We start from the raw sequence: 22,339 nt of genomic DNA on the forward strand, positions 1-22,339 counted from the left end.
GAGATTTTGGCCTCAAAGGGAGCCCTCCTGTAGCGATCCCTTCTCCTGCCCCAGTGCCTGTAGAGACTATTATATTATATGTAATGATCACTGATTACTTCTGCTTGCTTCTCCGTTTTCAGGCTGTGACAGGAACTGCTTACAATTGGAGATCCAACAGTGTGGCTTGCAGATAACTCAGCTATTGCATCACTTAAGTCTTTCCAATTAGAAAAAAAAAGTCCTGGGAAAATCTTTGCATGTATTTAAGGGCGCCATGAATCCTCGTAAAGGCTGTGTAAAGTATTTTGAGTGAGCATTTGTGCATTTCCTGTAGTTTCTGTCAGATTCTCGAAGGAGTTCATATTAACAAAAAGAACCACTGATCCAGGGGCGGGCCCATCAGGACTAGACCTGAAAGTATTCTGTTTCATTTTTTGTCTTTCTTGGTTTTTAGGAAGGGATGAGACCATGCAACCTGCAAAACCTTCTTTCCTCGAATACTTTGAACAAAAAGAAAAGGAAAATCAGGTCAACAGTTTTGGCAAGAGTGTACCTGGCCCCTTGAAAAACTCTTCGGATTGGAAAGTACCACAGGACGGAGACTATGAGTTTGTAAGTAGTGTGGGAAGAGGTCACCTCTGCTGGGAACAGTATTTGCAATATCACATCCGGTGCCACCATTTCTCTGAGGCCCCAGTCTGCAGTTGCCCAGCCTCAGTCTCCCCTAAACGCCCTGGGCGGCCGCGCCTGGATGGGGCTGCCTGAGCTTGGCGATACTTTGAATCCTACTGTGTAGTTGGGGCTCCCAGTCAGTCGCATCTTTTTCACGTCAAAATTCCTTTCTTTATTTGCTAGTTTTCTTTTTGTTGAGCTTGAAACGTTAATAATGGCAAAAAAAAAAAAAAAAATTCAGTCACCAAATGAAGATGTGCTGCCTCTATCTTCATTCGGGGTTACAGTTAAGAATCATACTGGGGTGCTTAGTATGCTTTGGGTGTCTTGGCTGTTTTCCTGACTGTTACCCTAATTGTAGGCTCTCTGAGAGGGTTACCTTGATTTTTGTGAGAGGATGAACGTTAAATTGTTCCAAAGTTTCTTAAGAAAAACTGGGTGTGTTTTTCCTTTCTCTGCTGTGGAACATTCTCCTTTAGCCACAGACACTTGTTAATGTTCACAGGGATTTAATGAGTAGAAGCAATAAAAAAGCGAAGGCATCTCACATTCTATTTCTGAATATTTTTAGAAAAGACTTTTCCTCTAGGAATTTTTGATTTTTATAGTTTGACATTTTACACTTTTAAATTCCAATGTAATTTTTTTTTTTTTTTAATAAAAGAACCTAGTTTAGGGCATTGTATTTGGGTTCTGGCTGGAATAACACGGATAGAGATCCTGGCAGGGCCTGCTTGGTGTGTTGGTCTAGAAGAGCGTGAGTGGGGCATGGAGCAGGAAAGGAGCTGAGAGACGAAACGGGGAGCTGGGTTAACGGAGGACTTTGTGCAACAAGAGTATATTAACGTTTACACAGAGTGAGAAGGAAGGCTGTTAGTGAGAGGTGACTGGACCCTTCCCACTGAAGTTGTGAAAGTATCCTGGGGCTGTGTTAACACTCTTGCAGGAGACTGCATTGTCTGAGCTCGGACCAGCGGTGTGGTCACCTGTACAAAGGAAGCCACATCTAGGGCACAGCCACTGCCCGTTCCTGTCGTCCAGGGCTGGGACGTGCCTGTGCTCCGCTGAGTCAGCGTTCAGCCTCAGGATCCCCGTCAGCAGTGCTGCAGGTTGCCACTGTCAGTCAGGGTACACTGAGGAGATGTGAGTGAATATGTTTCCTGTGAAGTTGTCTTATTTGTATGGACTGATTTTCTCAGTTTTGTATTTAGGCAGAGATGAAATAACTTCTACATACCAAATCACGTCATCACTATGATAACAGCACACAGCTCATGGGCCTTTTTGTGTGTCCCATACAGGGTTTAAACATTTTAAATGGAGAGCTTAGGTGTCAAAATTGAGAACAGTTACGTGAAATGTTGAATTCTGAACATAGCTCATGAGCTTGAAAGGCCTGGCCACGGTGGGCCTGCATTACTGGATGATAGTTGCGGCAGCCAATTTGCGCTGTCTCTTCAGTGTGGCCTCTCCAGCTCCCAGTACTCTCTGGCTTACTTCATCTATTTGATTAATGGTCTGACCTGTCTGGTATTTACAGGCTTTTGATGTTGAGACTGTTGCTCTAAATCATTCAGGCTTGTATTTGTCCACATTGTGCCTGAGCCTGACATTTAAAATTTTCCCCTTCAAAATTTTAAGAGAATTTGAAGAATTTAGTTTGACAGAATTTCAGTCTAAATAATGAAGGAAAACTGCAGTGTGGTATACATGAGCTGCTAGCCTAGAAAGTTCCAAAGGTTAAATGAACTCTTTGGTAGACTTGCTATATAGGTCTCACCGTAACCCCAAAGCAAGCATTTGAAATAATAGTTTAAAATAGTTCCCCGACCAATCTCTAGCCCTCTCCAGACCTGCTGAATCAGGATCTCAAGGGACAGGCCAACAAGCTGTTGTTCTAACCTACCTCACCTGTGGTTCTAGCCGGCTTAATTCCAGCCTGAAATAGGTGTTTAGGTGCAGTGTGTGTCCATAAAAATTTCTTACTTTTCTACTTGGTTCAGTAGAAATTCAGAGATAAGGATATATTCACATTTCTAATATCATGTGATTTTGAAATTTCTCTTTATACTTCTTTAAATCTTCTGTACTCTTGTGGGAGGTACCAAAGACTCCACCTGTCAAACAAGGGAAATGTACGTTTGTAAGCCAATCTGTTGAGTGAAGGAAGGCTTCCGTGTGTCCTCACGGTTTAAAAAGGCTGTATGTCAGACCAGCTAACCTGTTCCCTCAGCAGTTTTAGAGACTTTCTGATTTCCTGACAGGCAATATTTAATTATGAAAAGGATACTCTCTTTCTTTCTTTTTTTTTTTTAAAGATTTATTTATTTATGCATACAGAGTTGGGGAGGAGCAGGAGGTGAAAGGATTCACCAGAGACAGTGGGGAGCAGAACAGGGAGATGGACTGAATGAAGTACACTGCTGAGGGGAGCAGCAGGTGGGTCAGGAGAGGTCTGCCGCGCCATGTGGTCACCTCCGGGGTGGGGATCAAACTGGCACTGAAGTGGCTGCTGCTAGCTTGCAGTGCTGAGCTGTAACCCACTGCGCCACCAGGGAGGGCCCAGATATTCTTAATTCTTATGAAGGAGGTTGCTATTTTGAAATGAACATTGTCCAGTGTGGCAAACAGGAAGTAATTTAATCAGAGTGACAAAATTTGATACTGACAAAAGAAACTTCATATTTTGCCTGAAACTGAATATTTGTTGCATTTCTAAAACTGAGTTGCCTTATTTGCCAAGTTGAAAAAGCAGCAAATATTTCCTTTAATTTTTCCAAGATGTAAACGATTAAAATGTAAATAAAAGGTGCTTGAAAATGCAATCTTCTCCATAATTGGTTTTTCATATTCTCTAAACAGATTACATTTTTGGAATTGGGTATTACTTTTATGAGAATTCAGACTGTCCCATTTTGCCATTCAGAAAGCCAGCAGAAGTTTAAATCTCAATCCAGTTGGGCATACGGATCTTCCAAAACACATTTAACATTTCAGCCGAGAGGGGATGGCGTGCTGGGGATGGCAATGAGGCCAGGCTTGCTCTGCTCTCCTGGCGCTGACCGTGGGGTGAGGGAAGCAGCTGTTAAGTCAGCTGCTGTGTCAGTTCAGGTAACACTGGGTTTTTTTTCAAGCACCTAAAAAGGTAGTGTAAGAGAAGGCAGTGCAGAGAGATGGGACATTCTACTAGGACCCTGTTGAAGAGGGGGCGCATGTCGTGGGAAGTGGAAGTCAAAGAGCCTGGTGTGTGTGAGGAAGGAGAGAGGCCTCTGTGGCCGAGGGACACGCAGGCTAGCAGGCCACGTTCAGCATCACCCTGTGGTGAGTGCATCAAGGTCACCTTTTGCCCGGGGACTGGGCAAACATAACAGCCAGGATTCAGTTAAATACAATGCATAAGAGATATAACTAATTAAATACTGTTGAGAAGTTTAAAACAGAGGGAAAAGGTACATTAGGTAAATGCCCACTCAGAGAGTAGGTGTAACAATACTAATATTAGGTAAAAGAGAATCTAAGACAAAGGAATATTACACAGGGAAGAGACCTTTTATGTTGCTGACGGGTCCACCTGATTTAGAGACTTAGGCCAAGCACCTGTATAAATATAAAACATGTTTTTCCAAAGCTGGTGAAAATAAAGGAGTAATGAGAAACTGCAGTGATAGTTGAAGGCTTAAATATTCTTTTCTTAAAAGTTGGCTTTTCTGTGAAACAAAAATGCAGACTCACCCCCCTGTCCCCCTGGGGTGGTGAAGGCAACGCTTGTGCAGATCTGGGTGTATCACAGATCTTCCATTTGCACCTGGCTGGCAGGTGTTGGCTATTAGCTCTTGTGACCCTTAGGTTTTGGAGTAAGTTCCCATTTGTTCAATAAGGCTGTTTCAAGATTTATGACTCACCCGATAACCAGAGTTGGTAGCCGCTGACCCTTACAGATGAATTCAGTTTGTATTAATGTAAGTCCTTCCGTTGTGAGTAGGAAGACTGAAAGAACCTTGATGGCTGCGCTTTATTTTCGTCGTCTTTGTATTCCTCACGCCTACAGCTGCCTGGCTTAAAGTCAGTGAAGCATTTTTAGTTAAATTCTGACATAATCGCTGAGTGAGTTGAACAAATACAGGCTTAATGTGTAGCAGTGGAGACATATGATTTCTTTACACATACATATACATTTGTTTATTGAGAATTTACTATGTGCCAGGCATTAGTCTGAGTCCTTTATTAGCTCAATACTGACAGCCTTCCACAAGGTAGAAAATGTTATTATTACCATTTTCTGCATTAGAAAACTGAGGCTTAAAGGGGGTGCGTAACTGACTAAGGTTGTACAGAAAGTATAGCTTACACAGATGCTGAGTGGGCCAGGGCCCATCCTATACTATGTAACATCTCTAGACCATTCTATAAACTCGGTTCAGAGTACATAAAACAAGTCTGTAGGAGTCCAGAAGAGGGCGCACTAGTCTCAGTAAAGGGCTGAGAGAATGCTAGAAAGCCTCATGAAGTGCATTTCAGGATGACTGGAATCCCTAGCTGAGAGGGCAGAGCAGGTGGTGTGTCTGTGGCAGCGTCAAGCATGTAGGATGGGGGGACGCTCTGAGTGATTGAGGAGGTGCGGGGGGGAGATGGGGTGGCACTGACAGAGAGCCCTTCAGGTGATGAACATTGGTGTCTAGTGTGTGCTTATTTTTTCTGCATATGTTCAGTAGCGTTTGTTGTATGTAGGGTAGATGAGATTATCAGGCCTTTTTCTTCCTTCCCCGCTTCCTTCCCCGCTAGTTCAGATGCCTGGGGCTGAGCGAGTGAGCTCTGGGCACATGCACCTTTGTAGACACCTGGGCCCAGACTGCACAGGGCATGCGCATGTGCAAATGCTCACACCTATGCTGAGACTTGAGGGCCAGAGGCAGCGGTGACAGAACACAGAGGACCACTCTGAGGCGAGACCATGAGAGGACACAAGCCTGAGAAGTCCAGAGGGAGGCGAGGGAGAACGCACAGGGGCTGGCTGGGGCCGGGGCTCAGTTGCCTGCCTGCCTTCCGTCCCCCTGCCTCCTGCTCAGCCGGGCCTGCCTCCCTGCATGCCGGCCTCCCTTCCTGGTGGGCCTGTGTTCCTGGTTATTAACCATTTTATGGATGAGAAATCCGAAGCTTAGAGAGGCAAGTGACTGAGTCAGGTTACTCAAGAGAGCCTGTGAAACCTAAAGCAGGCACCAGGCTGCTGCACAGCAGTGTATCCGAAATTAAGAATAGAATGGTCAGATAGCACAGAGAGCTCAGCCAGTAGCCCCCCACTCCCACACCGCTGTGTGATGGGCCACCAGGATGCAGAACCACTTAATGCAAGATTAACTAGATAAGGGGAACACCCTGAGCATGATTGTTTGTGTTTCCACTGTCGAGCCATTGCGATGGCTTTCTGTGGTTGGAAAGGAGCCGGGTTGGCCCTGAGTTTCCCCAGGAGGGTGACAGTAACCGTGACTCCTTGCAGCTTCAGCTTAGACACCCTCCCCGGAGCAGGGCCTGTGAGTGTTACACAGGGATTTCTGAGGGCCTGTCACTTTGGAGTCTGACAGAATTGTCAGACCAGTCACTTTTTCATTGGCATCCTTTTGTGAGGATGGTCCACTGTAGTAGGCATTTAGTTGGCTTGTTTTAAAGACGATCACTTGAGCAGCCTATTCTTAGAGAATGAACCTTTTTTTTTTACCTTTATTGTTTACTTTTGTGTTGCAGCCTTGAGAGGAGGCAAGTCATTTGTTTGAAGCCTGCGAAGCTTATTTTGTTGTTAATGCTTTCAAAAAATAAATAAATAAAATGTTATCAACAAGTAGATTTATTCAGAGGCCGTCTGGTGCTATTTGTATAAACTACCTGGACTCTCAGATGTCAGGGGAGCGGTGATTACCCTCGGGGCACCATTGTGTGCAGACTCACCCCAGGCCTCAAAGTTGCCAGGTGAGTGTCAACAAGAGCTTCTCGGCCTGCAGCTCCTCTGCTGGCCTCAGACCCTGAAAGGCCTTATTTGAGTCTCACCTCCACCAAGGCCAGGCCTGGCTCAGTTGCTTTAATTTTGCTAAATTTGAAATAGAAATAAAAGGAAAACTACTGTCCTTATTTTTTTTATCAACCCTAACTTTCCTGAGGCTAAAGCGTATTTTTTTTTCAAGATTTATTTGTGCATACAGAACTGGGGTACAGGCCAGAGGCTCAGGGGCGGTGAGAGGCTTCACCAGAGACAGAGTGGGGAGCAGAACAGGCAGATAGACGAAGTACACTGCTGAGGGGAGCAGCGGGCGGGTCAGGAGAGGTCTGCTGCGCCATGTGGTCACCTCCGGGGCAGGCGGGAATCGAATTCATGCGGGGCGGCTTTAGATTCTCAGTGCTGTGCTTTAAACCGCTGTGCCACCAGGGCCCTAAAAAGTATTTTTAATGTAACTGTTTTAGTAACGTAGAAAGCTAAATAAAATTTTCAGCTGGGATGGATGTCAGTAATTCTTTTACATCCACAGCCTTGACTCTGGAATGTGTCTTCACCCACTGGGGCGTATCTTTTTCACCTTCTTTGAGCTGTTGGACACACTTTCCCCAGCCTTTCTTCTCAGCTTCACCACCCATTTTTTTCCCACATGGGCTCTTGACAGTTCAGTAATCTATATTCCTGGGATATGAAATGTTGAGAAGACAGGGAGAAGACCTATGTCATTTTTCTCACCCCCGACCAAAGAAAGAGTCCCTATTGGAATCCTGAAAGTCGTGTGTGCCTTTGTGGCCAGGGCCTTTGAAATAGAAAACGTGATGTGGAACTTCTCATTGCCTGAGATGCATTTGAATGTTGCAGTGGGTCTGTGAGGAAGTGCGCTGGGCCCCGGTGGACCTGAGTGATTGCCATTTTGGGTGAGAGGTGAGCTTGGTAGTTAAGGTCACTGCAGCCAGACTGTCAGGCTTCCGATTCTGACTTCTAAGCACTAGTTTTAGGCCAGTTTCTTCACCTCACTTTGCCTCAGGTTCCCCATTTGTAAAGTGGAGGGAACACCAGTGTTTACAGGGTAGGGTAGATTTTGTGTGTGAGAATTAAGTGTGGTGATGCATGGAGCTTGGCCTTTGATGTAACAGAAATATTGGTTTTTGCCCAGTTTCCCTCCACTTCCTTCCTTCCTTTCTTGAAACACTGCTTCACTGAAGTAAGTTTCACTGACCCAGCCCCTTTCCCTAGGATTTGTTCTGCGTGATTTCCCTTACAAAACCAGCCATACATTCTCAAAGAGCCTGATTTGCAACTTCTCCAAAAGAAAGGAATTAAAAACTCACTGTAGACATGGGTATAATTTTTGGAAATTACCAAAGCCTGCTTTCTTTGCCGTCCAGCGTGAACCTTTGATACTAAGGATAGATTTGCAATCTGGAAGCGCTAGGACTTTGCAGTACACACTACTTACCGGTAGGTGTCACCCTCTCTCTTCCTGTGTGCAGCGCCCCACTGTGTGGCCTATCCATCGCCAGCAGCTTGTAAAATGAATGATAAAATTACTTTATCAACCTAGAAGTTGTGTTTGTGGAAGTTCTTTGAAAAGAGACTGGCAGTTGAACCTTAAATCATGCCAGAAGAGGGGCGAATAACCCTCCTTTAGCCAGGACCTGAGATGAGTGACTCTTGAGTTTCAGGTTTGTGGTCTAGAACAATCAAACATCATATCATTACGCTTTTTCCCACAGGTCAGATGAAGGATCAAATGATTGGGGTTTAGATTGGGGATATTTGAATGAAGTTTATTTTTAGAACTGAAGTAGCACTTTAGCAGAGAATTGTCAAGTCTGCTTTAGTTTGGGTTCCTAAGTATTATTTAAATCACTTTTAATTTTGTCCTTGTTAAAAAATTGTTAGATCTTTGAACAGTAACAAATAATTCAGGGCCAAGAGAGGTCAAAGGCGCAGTTAAGTCCAGATTTCTGGTCCGCTGCTCTTAGGTGGTAATGCTACTTTTACACCATCCCATTAGCTTTATGTAACATGTGAGTTCCTGTATTGCTCCTGTGAGGGAACATAGTTGGGGTTTCTTACCCTTGTATAATTTGAGGACCTGAAGTCCAGAGACTAAGAGGCAGATTTCCTCCTCAGTGTCAGGATCAGATCTAAATCTCTGGGGTTTTTCCTGTGCATTCTTGGGTGTTTCCTCACATGAAAAAATAAAGGCAAAAAACCTGTGCACTCCAGGCCCAGATTAGGTACTTAAGTAATGTTACAGAACAGGTTAAAAAAATCAGTGTGTGATGGGGCTCTTGGGGCCAGGAAAAATCGTTGCAGGTGTATTCCATCTATTGGGAATTGTCATATCATGAGTATTTATTACCGACTCAAAAGGTTTTTTGGGCTCTTTCGGAACATGATGAAGAGTGACAAACTTTGGATTTCATTCATTACTTTTGTAAATAATTCCTCTCATTGAAGCTATTTTATTTTACCTTCTTTTGACAGTCTTTATTATTTACTATGCCATCATGGACTTCACAGTAATGATGCTGTTCACGAAATGTTATGCTAACTAAAAAGGCATCATTATTTTAAAAGCATTACTGGTTTTGGCCAAATACAACCTCTGTGACGACAAAAATGTCTACTGTAGAGGAGTCTTTCTGGCTGCAGCAAGCATTCAGTAGACTCCCGAGTGGTATTTCTGTCACAGTGTGCAGTTCGGCCTCGCTGGGGCACTGACTTCCAGATCTTTCCTCTCTTACACCCTGTTACCTATTCAGCTTGGACCTTTCTGTAAATCTACCGCTCGTACCTTCATGGTGGATAATGCATGTTTTTTTTTGTTTGTTTGTTTTTAAAGATTTATTTATTTATGCATACAGAACTGGGGTACAGGCCAGAGGTGTGGAGGGTGAGAGGATTCACCAGAGACAGAGTGGGGAGCAGAACAGGCGGATCAATGAAGTACACTGCTGAGGGGAGCAGTGGGCGGGTCAGGAGAGCTCTGCCGGGCCATGTGGTCTCCTCCGGGGCAGGCGGAATTGATCTCATGCGGAAGCGGCTTTAGCTTCTCAGTGCTGTGCTTTAACCCGCTGCGCCACCAGGGAGGGCCCAGATAGTGCATGTTTTTAGTAATCTTCCCAGTGGTTACTCACTGATCTGTTTGTCCCTCCTGCCCTCTTTGTTACTTTGTCTGATGGGAACACAGCCTAAGACCTTGGCAGCTCAGAGTCGACCTTTCAGGCTGGCTAAGTGCATCAGGCACCCTGCTGCCCAGTGGAGTTGTGGGTTCCCTGTCGGTGCCCTGGAAAGTGAACCCTTTGACTGGTACCTCCTGTTTCCCTGTGTCTTGGCTCACTAGACTGGAGCCATCTGCCTGCTGGGGTCGTAGAACTGAGAAAATGATGGGGACAGGCGTGTGCGTTCCCTGTGCCGTGGGACCTGGTCGGGGTCTCCCGTGTGCCTCACGCGCTCCCTGGGCCAAGGCCTCAGGGGCTAGGCTCTGGCCCACATGGCGCTGGAGTGACGGTGGCGGGTTAGGCCTTACACCCAGCGTTTCTGACGCCAGGACCTGTGCTCTCCTCAGCCCAGGTGTGGCGAGGCGTGTCTTACCTGCGCCCATGGTGCACGCTCAGTGGGCGCAGTGGATATTCTTCCTCAGCCCCTGGCAAGTGGCCACATTCCAGGGGCGTGGCGCTCCTCGACTGAATTATTTGATCCAACATGCATTTCTTGCAGCCCTTCCCGAGGCTTTCATATTTCCCCTTGGAATATCTATGCATCTGTGTGGGGAGTATGTTAATTAGACCTTGAGAAGATGTGAAATTTAGACTTCTCCCCCTTCTTCGGTCAAATGTTAGTAAAAAACATCATTTGGAACTGCGTTGTTAGGAGGCCCCTAGGTCAGAGTTGGCTAAAGCAGGTAAGGAAGTCAGCAGAGGGACTGTCTTTCCTACTCTTCTGTTAGAGGCAGGTTCCTGTCAGTGTGACAGCTTAGCTCTAGCTAAAGAGAACTGTGGCTAGGAAATCAGATCTCAGCTCTTTCAGTAACTGGCTTTGTGTCCTTCATCACGCCCTCTAATCTTTCTGGAGCTCTCGTTGCTCCATCTGCAAAAGAAAGGTCAGATGAAAAATTCTTCAGGAGCCTTCAGTCTGTTTGCTGATCTTTAAAATAGAGAATACAGCCCTGCCATGGGGTGACTTGAGCCAGTACAGCATATACAGTCCTGGACGTGTCGGTTTGTCCTGGTTCTTTGAATTGCAGGGAGGAGCTTCGGACGCACAGGAGACAGTAACACAGACTGGGCAAGAGCCAGGTAGACCTGCGTGCAGGCCTGGCTTCAGTTTTTATGAGATTTATGACTCTAGGCAACCGCTTAATCTGAAGATACTAATCCTGTTACCTTGGGGCTGTGGAGAAGATTAAATTAGAAAATGCTTTTGAAGTGCTCAGCAGGGCATCTGACACGGCGGTGCCAATCTTATTTTCACGGGCAAGGCTGGGTGGGGCGACGCCTGCCAGGGAGGAGTGAAGGTGCTGAGGTGGGCCCGAAGCCCAGGCCTCTCTCCCACTGGGTCCAGCTCCTGCCAGTTGGACGTTGTTTGCTTTCAGGTACTTCGCTCATCCCTCAGGTGAGCCTGCTTCTGCTGCGACTTCCATGTTGGTAGGGTTTGACCACCAGACTTCTGGTGGGTGTTTCCTGATCATGTTGCTTCCACCTGTGCGTGCGTGGGAGCTGTAAGGCCGGGGCGGGGGGGGGGCTCCCACACGGATGTCCTTTTTTTAGAGCAGTTTTAAGCTTGCTAGGACAGTTGAGCGCAGCACCTTCAGCTCCTCCCCGGTAGGTCATCTCCCCGCCTCTGCCTCACACATGGTGTCTTCTAGTCTTCCCTGTATTCTTTTCTTGGAAGCTCAGCTTTTGGAGATAATTGTAGACTCAGTTGTAAGAAATAATAGAGATCCTGTGTACCTTTTCGCCGGGTTTTCCAGAGGTAACATCTTGCAAAACTACAGTATTGTGTCTAAGTAGGACACTGAATTAAAATGTGGAGATATTAATAATAAAGAGCAGTCACCGCGCAAGCCCCTCCCTCGGGCTTTTATGGGCACACCCACCCCACCCTCTTTCCTGACTCTTGGCAACCACTAATCTGTTCTCCACTTCATGTCTCTATTTTGGAGTTTTAAACATTGTCGGGGAGTGGTGTAAAGTGAAGTCAAGTCAGCAATTTGAACCCTCTCCCGACTGCTCTTCCCCAGCTGTCAGGACCAAGCGTCCAGTTAGTTTCACACGCTGGGAAGAAATGTTCCAATCCAGATTTAGGTGGCAATTTTCCTCTTTGGAAGTGCTGCTGACCTGTAATTATAAACTATAACCTTTCTAGAATTAAACGAATTCCTGGAATGAATTACGATCTTGTGTTAAAAAACTCCCTCTGCCATCTGTCGTATTATCTGTGGCAACTCTTGCATGTGCCAGCTTGGTTAATGAGGAGCACAGCTGCCCAGAAGTTTATTGCTGAAGGAATGTTAACAGTGGGTACGGTGAAAATAGCACTTTGCCGAGGGCTTTAAAGCTGGCGCTTGAGTGGCTGGTATTTGATCAATGTGTGCAGTTTTATGTGTGTTATATAAAAGGTACATAGTCGCGGGATTTTGCCTTTCGTCATTGCACCCCCTCTCCCCCATCCCACTTTCGTTCTGAATGATGAAAGTCCCCCCCCCCCCAGTGTCTCATCCTTACTCCCTGACTGACTTCCGCCCTCACTCTCTCCCTTCCCTGCCTCTACCTATCAGTCTTTCGTCTGTCCTTGGGCCTGATGAGCCGACGAAGGCCAGTAGCTTCCAGGAAGACTCAGTGTTAGACCAGATGACCTCTGCGGTTCTGCCCAATCCTGAGAGCCAGCTTGCTGCATCAGCAGACTCCTCCGCAGCTGCCCCGCAGGGCAGGTGAACGTCAGAGTGAGGGCTCCTGGGGTGGCGGAGAGATCCGACAGCGGGCTTGACCCCAGGGCAGTGGGGCTCACATTTAACCCTGGGAAAGGAGAGCATAGGGCCATGGCAGGGATGGTTTTTATTGTCTGAACTACTGAAATGGGCATGAACCTTCGTTCACAGGCCTCCACTTCCGGTTCGCTGCGTTACGGCTGGCCGGTTGAGCCAGCTAGCCTGCGCTGGCTCCTGGGAGCCCTTAGCCCTTGTCACCTCGATCCAGTTAACCTGCAAATCGTGGACATTTAGGTGGCTTCTGACTTTTTACTATTTGACACTGTTTTAGTGACCAACTTTGTGTGATGTGTGTGTCCGGTGAAATGCCCTGGTCACACTTTGTGAATTTGAAATTGTGATAGGTATTGTCATGTTTCCCTATGATGTCTGAATATTCAGTTATTCAGTTTGTCTTACTTGCTTAATTATTAATGGAGTTATTTTTGATTTTAAAGAGCTCTTCATGTATCAAATAAGTTTTCCTAGTTTTTATGATGTCTATTCAGAGATCTTTAATTTTGATGTGTTTGATTTTGGGGGTTTATGTCATTTTATGCTTGTTTTTCTTGTACCACGACCAGAAAGTGTTAACCCTTACTTTGTTTTAGAATGTTTATTTTCCTTTCAGTATTCATTCTCTCTGGAATTTATTTTGGTGTAAGTGGTAAGACCATGGCCATGCTTCATATTTGTATAAAGTCAATTTTCCTGACAATAATTTTTACTGTACATGGTGAATCTGGACTTAGCAAGTTTTTAGTGGCTTCTGATATGTACAATAATTTTTTTTTTAAACAGAAAGTTTCCATTTCAGACCCCGAGTTTCAATATTTCTGCTTTTAAAACCTCTTGAAAGAGGCATGAGCAAGGCACCAATTTGGTTTTGGCATTCACTTTCATGCAGCTGTAACAGGCTGATTCTACAGAATTTGATCCAAGTGTTTCTGTGTCTTGATGCCTTTTTGCCAAGCAAAATTGATTATTTCTAACCCAAAGGCCTTCAGTGCTAGCTGACAAGAGAGTCAGGGGTCATTCTAGGCTGAGTGAAGATTATATAATTTGGCGTCAGGGACGCTGCTTTTAATATTGCTCCCAAGTTTCTCTCTTCCAGCCTCTAGTGGAACTTGGGCTGGGAACTTGGGGTAGGGGCAAATTCAGATCCTTTTCTTCCACCTCCTAGTAATTGTGTCTTTAAAATGCTTTTACTTTTTTCTCTACCATTCAAAGAATAGATAGTAGAGGTCTTTGTTTGACAGCTGTTCCTAGCTCTCTCTTGCTTTGTGGGGTTAGTTATGGGTTGAATTTTCTGCACTGTTGTATGCACCTGTGATAGGCGAAGCTCTATTGCATCGATTCTCTTCATACCTTTAGTTAGAGATGCTGCTAGTTCTTCTGGTTTGAAGATGTACCCGTTATTTTAGTATCGTGACAGACCCCTGTTCTGTAGTCATGGTCTTGGTGTCTTGGCAAGTGGCATTCATCATGGAGGTTTGTTTTTAGGTCAGATCTGAGGGCAGGGAGTCCAGTTCTCAGCGAGTGGGTGAGAAGCAGTTAGTGTGGTGGTCAGTCTCTCTGTTAGGCTTCATGCTGCATCTTCTGTGCCTGTGGTGTCACCTAGCTAACCCTCATTTCCTTACCTGTCAAATATGGTCAAAGTCACACCTACCACATAGGACTGTTGTGAAGATCAAGTGAGACAAGATAATGAGGTGAAGCACTTAGGATGATGCTGGTCTGCAGGGAAGTGTTAGCTTACTCTTCTAGATTGTCATAGTGCTATTTCCCCCTCTAAAAAGAATATTCTAAAAATTCTGTTCTCAAAATAATACATGGCTATTATAGGAAGTTTTCAAAATAGAGGAAACCCTTAGAGAAAAAGATTTCTCCTACCCCTAGCAATAATCACTTTATATATACATATATATGTATGTATTTATTTATTTTTAAGATTTATTTATTTATTTATTCATACAGAACTGAGATACAGGCCAGAGATGCGGAGGGTGAGAGGATTCACCAGGAACAGAGTGGGGAGCAGAACAGGCAAATCGACAAAGTACACTGCTGAGGGGAGCAGCGGGCGGGTCAGGAGAGGTCTGCTGCACCATGTGGATCTCCTCCTGGGCAGGCGGGGATTGAACTCATGCAGAAGTGGCTTAAGCTTCTTAGTGCAGTGCTTTAACCCGCTGCGCCACCAGGGAGGGCCCCTATATGTATTTATTTTTATTTGTTTATGTATACAAGAACTGGGCGATAGGCCAGATGTTGGGTGGGGAAGAAGATTCACCAGAGACAGAGTCAAGAGCAGAACAGGCGGATCTACTGAAATCCACTGCTGAGGGGAGCAGCGAAGAGACAGGAGAGGTCTGCTGCGCTGTGTGGGTCAGCATCCAGGCCGGGGGTCGAACTCGTGCTGCAGTGGCTGCAGACAGCTTCATAGTGCTGAGAGAGACTTAACCCCTTACACCACTAGGAAAGTCCCTCTTCAGTTTTTATTTCAATCTATTTATATTTTTTCATACTTACATATTATTGGACACAGTTGAGATCACTCTGTGTGTTATAATATGGTAGCTTGATTTTTTTCCATCTAACATACTTAATTTTCTCGTATCACTTACAGAATCATTTTGATGGTTAATAGTCCATCCCCCTGTATGATTTTCATTGACTTGGTCATTCCCCTTTTACTTTATATTTAGTATTTGGAAGTGTGTTGGTTGGAGTTAGGCTGCTTCTAGCTCATTTTCTAGCTCATTCTAACTTAATAGGCCAGGCTTCCATCTTGTCGACGAGAGGTTTAGGAGTTGAGGCTTTGTGTCTGTCTGTGTTGTTGTTTTGTCTCTTAAGTAAGGATGTAGAGTAAGCCAGGAATTGAAACATCTCGGCCTCTTGCCTTTCTGGACTGTCTCCATGCCTGTTTGCTTTTTAACTTTTTTTGGTGAGTTTCTTTTCATATTCCTGTGCTGGAAGATGAATAGAGGCCACGAGTAGTATTTTGGTCGGCAGGGCCATGTGGAAGCGCCAGGAGTGAGCCAGGATAAAACCCAGTTGCATGTTAATGGCTCTTTACTGGGGCAATCATGCCTAGCAGTTTTCAGTGAGAAGACTACCCTGAATTGTGCTTGACAAGGCTTACTATTTTTGTTTCAGATTTCTTATTTTTCTTGTAAAGCTGGGTTTTAAAGTATGTTAAGGCTGAATTCATTTGTACTTGGGAATATAATGAGATCCTGTACTTTTTACTTGCAGAAAACCAGCCAAGAACAGCAGCCTGAAAAAGAAATATGTGTCCAAAATTGCCAGGGAGACCTGCTGTTTCGCTCCGCTTTCTGAGAAGCCACACGGCACATGAATGTCCTCTTTGTCTGGAGTCACAGCAGCCTGGTTCTGCCGGCAAATTGCACTAGTTGATTTGAGCTGGGTATTTACTCAGTTACGTTGTGGCACTGGGAGCCAGGCTTAAAATGGTGGTGGCTTCTGACCCAGGAGGTTGCTTAAAGCAGTCGCAGCCTCAAGCGAGCTGGAGACTGTTTTTCATTTCCTTTGTTGGGTTGTAAGACTGCTGATCTGTGGCTGCTTGGCGGCCTCCTTTAGAGTTCATTCTTCAGGGCCAGTTACTCTCTGCTGTTAACATACAGGCTGATTTTTATCTCAACCACATGGTAAGTCAGAGAGCTGCGTCCAGCGTGTGGGTTTTGTGAATTGTTGGTAGAGACAGTATGAACAGCGATGAGCAGTAAGTTAGAGCTGGCTTAGACTACAAGGTCGGAAGTGGGTTCTGAGAACTGCAGAAGCAGGTAGTCACCGTAGGCCCTACCGTGGGCAGCCCTGAGGTCACTTCCACGTGATTTCACAGGAAGTCCAGGTGACAAGTGGAAGTCCAGGTGACTGTCTGGAATTCCTCGAAGCCCTTGTCTCACTCAGTAGACTCCCGATGCCGTGTCGTCCAGGGACTGACACGAAGGGCCCCGGACGGGCGTGGCGTGCCTGTTTCCTGGCTTCTGCTGCCGCCGTGCTCGCGCTTTTTTCTCTCCGGGATGTTTCTGAGAAGTCGTCTGTGCTGGTGCTTGGAAGTTCTGTAGACAGTGCGTCTTAGGATTTCACCTCAAATTCATGCCCAGGGAACTTTCACATGTGATTATTTTGAATATTTCTCACAGAAACTTTGTAGAAGGTCGTTTGGAATTTCCAGCATTTTCCATTTTGCAGATGCAGAAAGCCCGTCTCTTGCTGTTAGCCACTTAGTATTATGGTAAGTTGACACTTGGAATCCTGCGTCAGGGTGGCTTGGTGGTGTCTGGGCTTCCTCCTCTCTACAGTTGAGAGGGTGAGTGTTGAGGCCTAGCCGATGGGTGGCAAGTGATATTTATTAGAAGGTCAGGTTAGACCCAGACAGCACCAGATGCATCTTAGGTCTCTGCCACCTGCTGACCACGTGACCTCAGGTCTCCTGTCAGCACAGTCGGGTTCATGGTGATAGCCCCGAGTTAGTGACGATCAAATGAGGACATGCTGAATGCAGTGACTGCTTCAGAAGAAATGTTTTTATTCTCTTCGTTCGCTGTTTACATGGTTTTCAGCGGGAGCAAATGAGAGTATTTTAATGTTGCACTTGAGCTGTAAATAAACATCAAAGCCAGATTATTTGCTGGATTTGAAATTATCTGGGTGTTTTTTATCTTTACATTTGTGTTTGGGGTCTGGCATTTTGGAAGCCCATCCCTTTCCCTCGCAGGCAGGCACGTTCCTACACGAGCTCCTGTGGGCTCCCATCCTCTTTAGACTCGTCTGGACCCACTCAGGTGATGGAAACCACACGTGAGGTTAAACGGGGGACATTTAGTACAAGGGGTTGTTAATTGTCTTTGACGAAATGATGACCACAGGACAGGGGGAAGCTGTGTTTACCAAGGCTGCGTGCCTGTACCCAGTGAAGGACAAACCCCCAGGCTTCAGGCCTTAGCGGGGAAGGAGGGATTGAGCCAAGGCACGGCAGAGGGGTTTGCTGGTTTGGCTGGCCCAGAGCTCTGGGTGTGCAGGCTGCCCTCTGGGGTGCGTCAAGCGTTGGTTATCAGCAGCCAGTCACAGGCGTGTGCTGTGGGGCTGGAGGCCATCAGGGCCTGAGAGCCCCGTGGGGCGCTGGTGTCCATTTTGTCAGGGCTGCTGAAAGATCATGGTCAGGACATAGCTGCAGGGTCAGAGAAGAGTATGCTGCCCTGTGCCAGCCCTCAGGAGATCCTCCTCCTCACACCCTCCAGCCTCTGCTGAGAAGGGTGAACAGCAGAGTAAAAGGAGCACTTGAAGGGGTCTTGCTTATCACAGAGCGCGTCCAGGGGGTGCCTGCAGAGCTGAGAGGCAGCTAGTTGACGACCTGTATCTTCTCCCTGTCCCTTTCAAAGGAAATACTGCCAAGTCAAAAGCAGTCATGACAGTGTGCTTGCGCTAGTAACCAGGCACTTCGTGAGGGAAAGGGCTTACAAAAAGTAGACTTTACGAAGAGCATGTTGATAAGTCCAGCCATGACGTGCACCCTCCTGGTCATGTCCTGGGGCTCTTCTCCCCTCACCTTCCCATTGTAGAGTCCACCTTGCATTCACACCCCACTTTGGAGCTCTTTAGTAAACATTTCGGGTGCAGGTTTTTGTTTTTTTAAAAAGATTTTATTTATTTATGCATACAGAACTGGGGTACAGGCCAGACATGCAAGGGTGGCGAGGGGATTCACCTGAGACAGAGTGGGGAGCAGAACAGGCTGACTGACAAAATACACTGCCGAGCAGTGTCAGGAGAGGTCTGCTGCGCCCTGTGGGTCGTCCCCTCTGGGGCAGGGATCGAACTCATGCTGAAGCAGCTTTAGCTTCTTAGTGCTGTGCGGTTAATCCACTGAGCTGCCAGGAAGGGTCAGGGTGCAGGTTTTAAAGAGCAGAGTCATACCAGAGAGGGTGAGCGTTCTTACGTGAGCTGGGATGAGCCGACTGTTTGGAGCGTGGTGCTTAGCCTTTCTGCACCAAGAACTGGGACACATGGTCTTTACGAGAGCTTTTCCGGGTTTGTGGATTGATGCACATTTGAAAAATATTACCATGGATTAAATTAAGGCGTATTTAATAGCCATACTATTTAAACACCTGTTGAAGCTGTATTTGCGTAGCCATACTAATTAAACACTTGTTGAAAATAATAAAGACTGAGTAAGGTCTTTTAGACCTTAATGTTTTTATAGAATGAGAAGAAAAAACATCTTTTGTAGATAATGTTACTGTAAAATTTAACAGATAAAAAATGTATTTAACAGTCATGCACTTCTGGCATAATGGAGAAAGTCTTTCACACATACACACACACTCTTTCTCTCTTTCTAGACATAATTTGTGTTTTTGACTCTTGAAGAAAGATTCTGAAGGGTAGCACTTGTCTGCCCTTGCGGCAAATTTCTTTTTTCCTTAAAGGATAGTGAGAGACTTCTTTTGGTGCATTTAGGTTGTAAATCTCTGGGTGTTCCCAGCAGTAGGAAGCTTGTGCTCGTCACTGACAGGTTTTCCTACTTTGAGAACATGCAAATTCTAAGACTTCAAGCCTGCAAAGTACCTTACTCAGAGCTTTCCTCTTCACCCTTTACCAGTTTCCCACATCTTGTCCCTTTAACAGACTTAAATTGGACTCTCTTTAATCTGTAGGTACATTTTCAGGCTCCTGTTGAATCAGGTGAACTCAGTTTGCATTTTAGTTTTCGGATTTTACTTGGGACTCTGTGGACTTCTTTTATTTGGCAAGAAGAAAGAAAAAAAACCTGGCCTTTGTCTCATCTTGGAAATTTCCATCCCCAGCAAGTATACAGCGGCACAGGCTGGAGGGATTCTGGTGTGAATAGCTCTTTTCCTGAATTATTAAGTTACATTAAAAAGCAGCTTGGTTCAATCGGTATCTGAGGTTTTCATATCTCCTGAAAGATTAATATCTCCACAAGAATGATGATACTTCTGCTGTGTCTCTCTAGTGCTTTCAGATATCCAGAGAATCATATTCTGAGACAGAGTGGAGAGCAGAACAGGCAGATTGAAAAAAATCTGCAGAGACATTTACAATCACGCTAAGAGGTTGTGTGTTTGCTAACTTCCTAAAAGTTTTCCTCTCAGTTTGGTTTTCTTGAGTGTGAAATTTGTAAACCACTTTAGAGCTACTCTTAAAATAGAATTTTTCCTGTGGAATGGTTATATATAAGCAACCAAGACCAGAGGGAATTTTTATGTCCTTTCTCGTTGTAATTTTGCTGCAGCTGTGTGAGTTGTTCATTTTGAGGTGGACATTTATTCGTCAACTTGGAGGAATTAATACAACCTTATTTAACAAAATTATATTGTGCTCTTAGGCTTATTTATTACATATTTTTAAAAATACTTATTTATGCGCATAGGTACATTTCACTGAGCCCGGCCTGGCCAGGTGGGTAGTAGGCACTAGGATATTTTGGGGGGCGATAGAAATGTCCTCAAGACTCAGTAGTCTCGGGGCCTCCCTGGTGGCGCCGCGGGTTGGAGCACAGCACTAAGAAGCTAAAGCCACTTCAGCATGAGTTTGATCCCCGCCTGCCCCGGAGGTGACCACATGGCACAGCAGACCTCTCTGATGCGCCCACTGCTCCCCTCAGCAGTGTACTTTGTCGATCTGCCTGTTCTGTTCCCCACTCTGACTTTGGTGGATCCTCTCACTGCCCCTGCACCTCTGGCCTGTACCCCAGTTCTGTATGCATAAATAAATAAATCTTAAAAAAAAAATAGTAGTCTCAGGGCCTCCGTGGTGGCACAGCGGCACAGCACTGTGAAGCTGGCCATGGTTACTTTAGTGCAAGTTTGATCCCCAAGCCTGGGGGTGATCCACGTGGCATGGCAGACCTCTCCCAACGCACCTGCTGCTCCCTGCAGCAGTGTACTTCGTCGATCTGCCTGTTCTGCTCCCCACTCTGTGTGTGGTGAATTCTCTCACTGCCCCTGCATCTCTGGCCGGTACCTCAGTTCTGTATGCGAAAATAAATAAAATTTTAGGGAAAAAAAGAGTCAATAGTCTTGTTGAACACCATGGCGTGACCAAGGCTGGGTGGAGACAGTGGACTCTCAATCTGGGGCCAGCCCAGGCGGGAGGGCGTAAGTGGGGAGTGCGCAGCAGAGACTCCACGCCACACTTGTGACTGATTTGCTGTGTGACCTTGGCCAGGCCCCTCCCTTGGGGACTGCTGTCTCTCTGGTGAAATAGATTGGCCTCCATCTGGTCTGAGATACGCGTAAGTGCAGACTCTGTATGATTTTAAGATTGAAACCGAGGGCACCCAGGTGACAGGGGACAGATGCGGCCCTGCGCCACCCTGTGTGCGCACTGACCACAGCCACGTCCAGGGCTGCCTTCTGGGCTCTTCCCAAAGTGCAGGCGCCATTAGCAGTTGCTGAGGGGCAGGGAGCTCGTCTTCCATTTTTTCCCTTTGTTTATTCCTATTTTTTTATTTCAGTGTAGAAGAACTGGGGTGTAGGCCAGAGGTGCACGGGGTGAGAGGCTCCACCAGAGACAGAGTGGGGAGCAGAACAGAAGGATCTACAGAAGTACCCTGCTGAGGGGAGCAGGGGGAGACAGGAGAGGTCTGCTGCGCCGTGTGGGTCAGTTCCGGAGCGGGGATTAAACTCGTGCTGCAGCAGCTGCAGACAGCTTCGTAGTGCTTACGCTACCAGAGAGGCCCTTATTACATATTTTTTAAACTTCTGGAAGATCCAGTGTCTTACTAACAAAGCAGCCCACTCCGCATCATTTTCAAGTAAAGGCTTTTTTGCTGGCCTGACTCTCTAAAGAAACATATTAGAGATAATTGCTGTTCTTAAATAGCTCCCTCTCTAGTAAAAGGAAAAGGTAGTTGGGGGAGAAGAGTCAGAGCCAGGCTGGGAGGCTGAATGGGCATTCCCACAGCGGAAAATGGAGAATTCTCATCACCAGAACTTGTCGGCATGAAAGCATCAGCACCTCAGAAGGAGTTGTGTGTGGCTGTTAGTATTGACACACAAACTCATAATCCTTTCACTTACTTAACCTGATTTTATTAGTACCCTGTACCTCAGGTGATAGCTTCCTGAAATGACAAAATTTGCATTTCAGTTTTTATTCTAAAGTTGAGACTTTGCTTGAATGCGGTGAGTACCCCTCCTTTGTGCTGTGGTACCAAGGTTGGGCCCTCAGAGGCCCCGAGCACAGGCGCTCCCCTTCTCTCAGCTCTGTCACCCCCAGCCTTGGCGCAGCTGGCACTGTTTGTAGTGAGACGGGGCCTCATCCTTCCTCAGCCACTGATATTTCTGGATCTGGAGCTATGGACAAATTCCCGTCTCTGAGCGTTGGTCTCACCTCTGTCACAGGGAACAGCACTTACTTCATGGGCCAGTCTGATAGGTCCATGGACCATCCTCACACGCTGAAGAATACATGGGCCAGACTTTGTGTGAGGCCGTGTAGACTCCGTTCAAGCAGCTTTGAGCGCTGCTGGCACCCACTGGAGGCTGAGTGATGCCTCAGACTGTGTTTTCTAGAATCACCTACCCTACTTATCTCTGCTTCTGGTGTGAAAACCCACTTTATACTTTGTCTTTTCTCTCTCATTATATACAATTCTGATAACAGTTTCACGTATTGATTTGAGATCATTGTAAACTCAAAGTGGGGTTGAAGTCACTTAACTAACAGTA

At 46.0% G+C, this 22,339-nt stretch overlaps 1 protein-coding gene across 1 annotated transcript in view; it reads left to right on the top strand.

Annotated features, from left to right (window-relative positions):
- The window catches only part of STK4 (serine/threonine kinase 4), a 77,080-nt gene that overhangs the window by 45,372 nt on the left and 9,369 nt on the right, over positions 1-22,339 (top strand). The window contains exon 10 of the mRNA XM_004687410.2: positions 437-594. Within this exon, the coding sequence (XP_004687467.1) occupies positions 437-594 (158 nt within the window). The remainder of the gene's footprint in view (positions 1-436; positions 595-22,339) is intronic.

The sequence above is a fragment of the Condylura cristata genome, unplaced genomic scaffold (assembly GCF_000260355.1).
Source record: "Condylura cristata isolate star-nosed mole 26May11 unplaced genomic scaffold, ConCri1.0 scaffold00022, whole genome shotgun sequence".
Classification (NCBI taxonomy): Eukaryota; Metazoa; Chordata; class Mammalia; order Eulipotyphla; family Talpidae; genus Condylura; species Condylura cristata.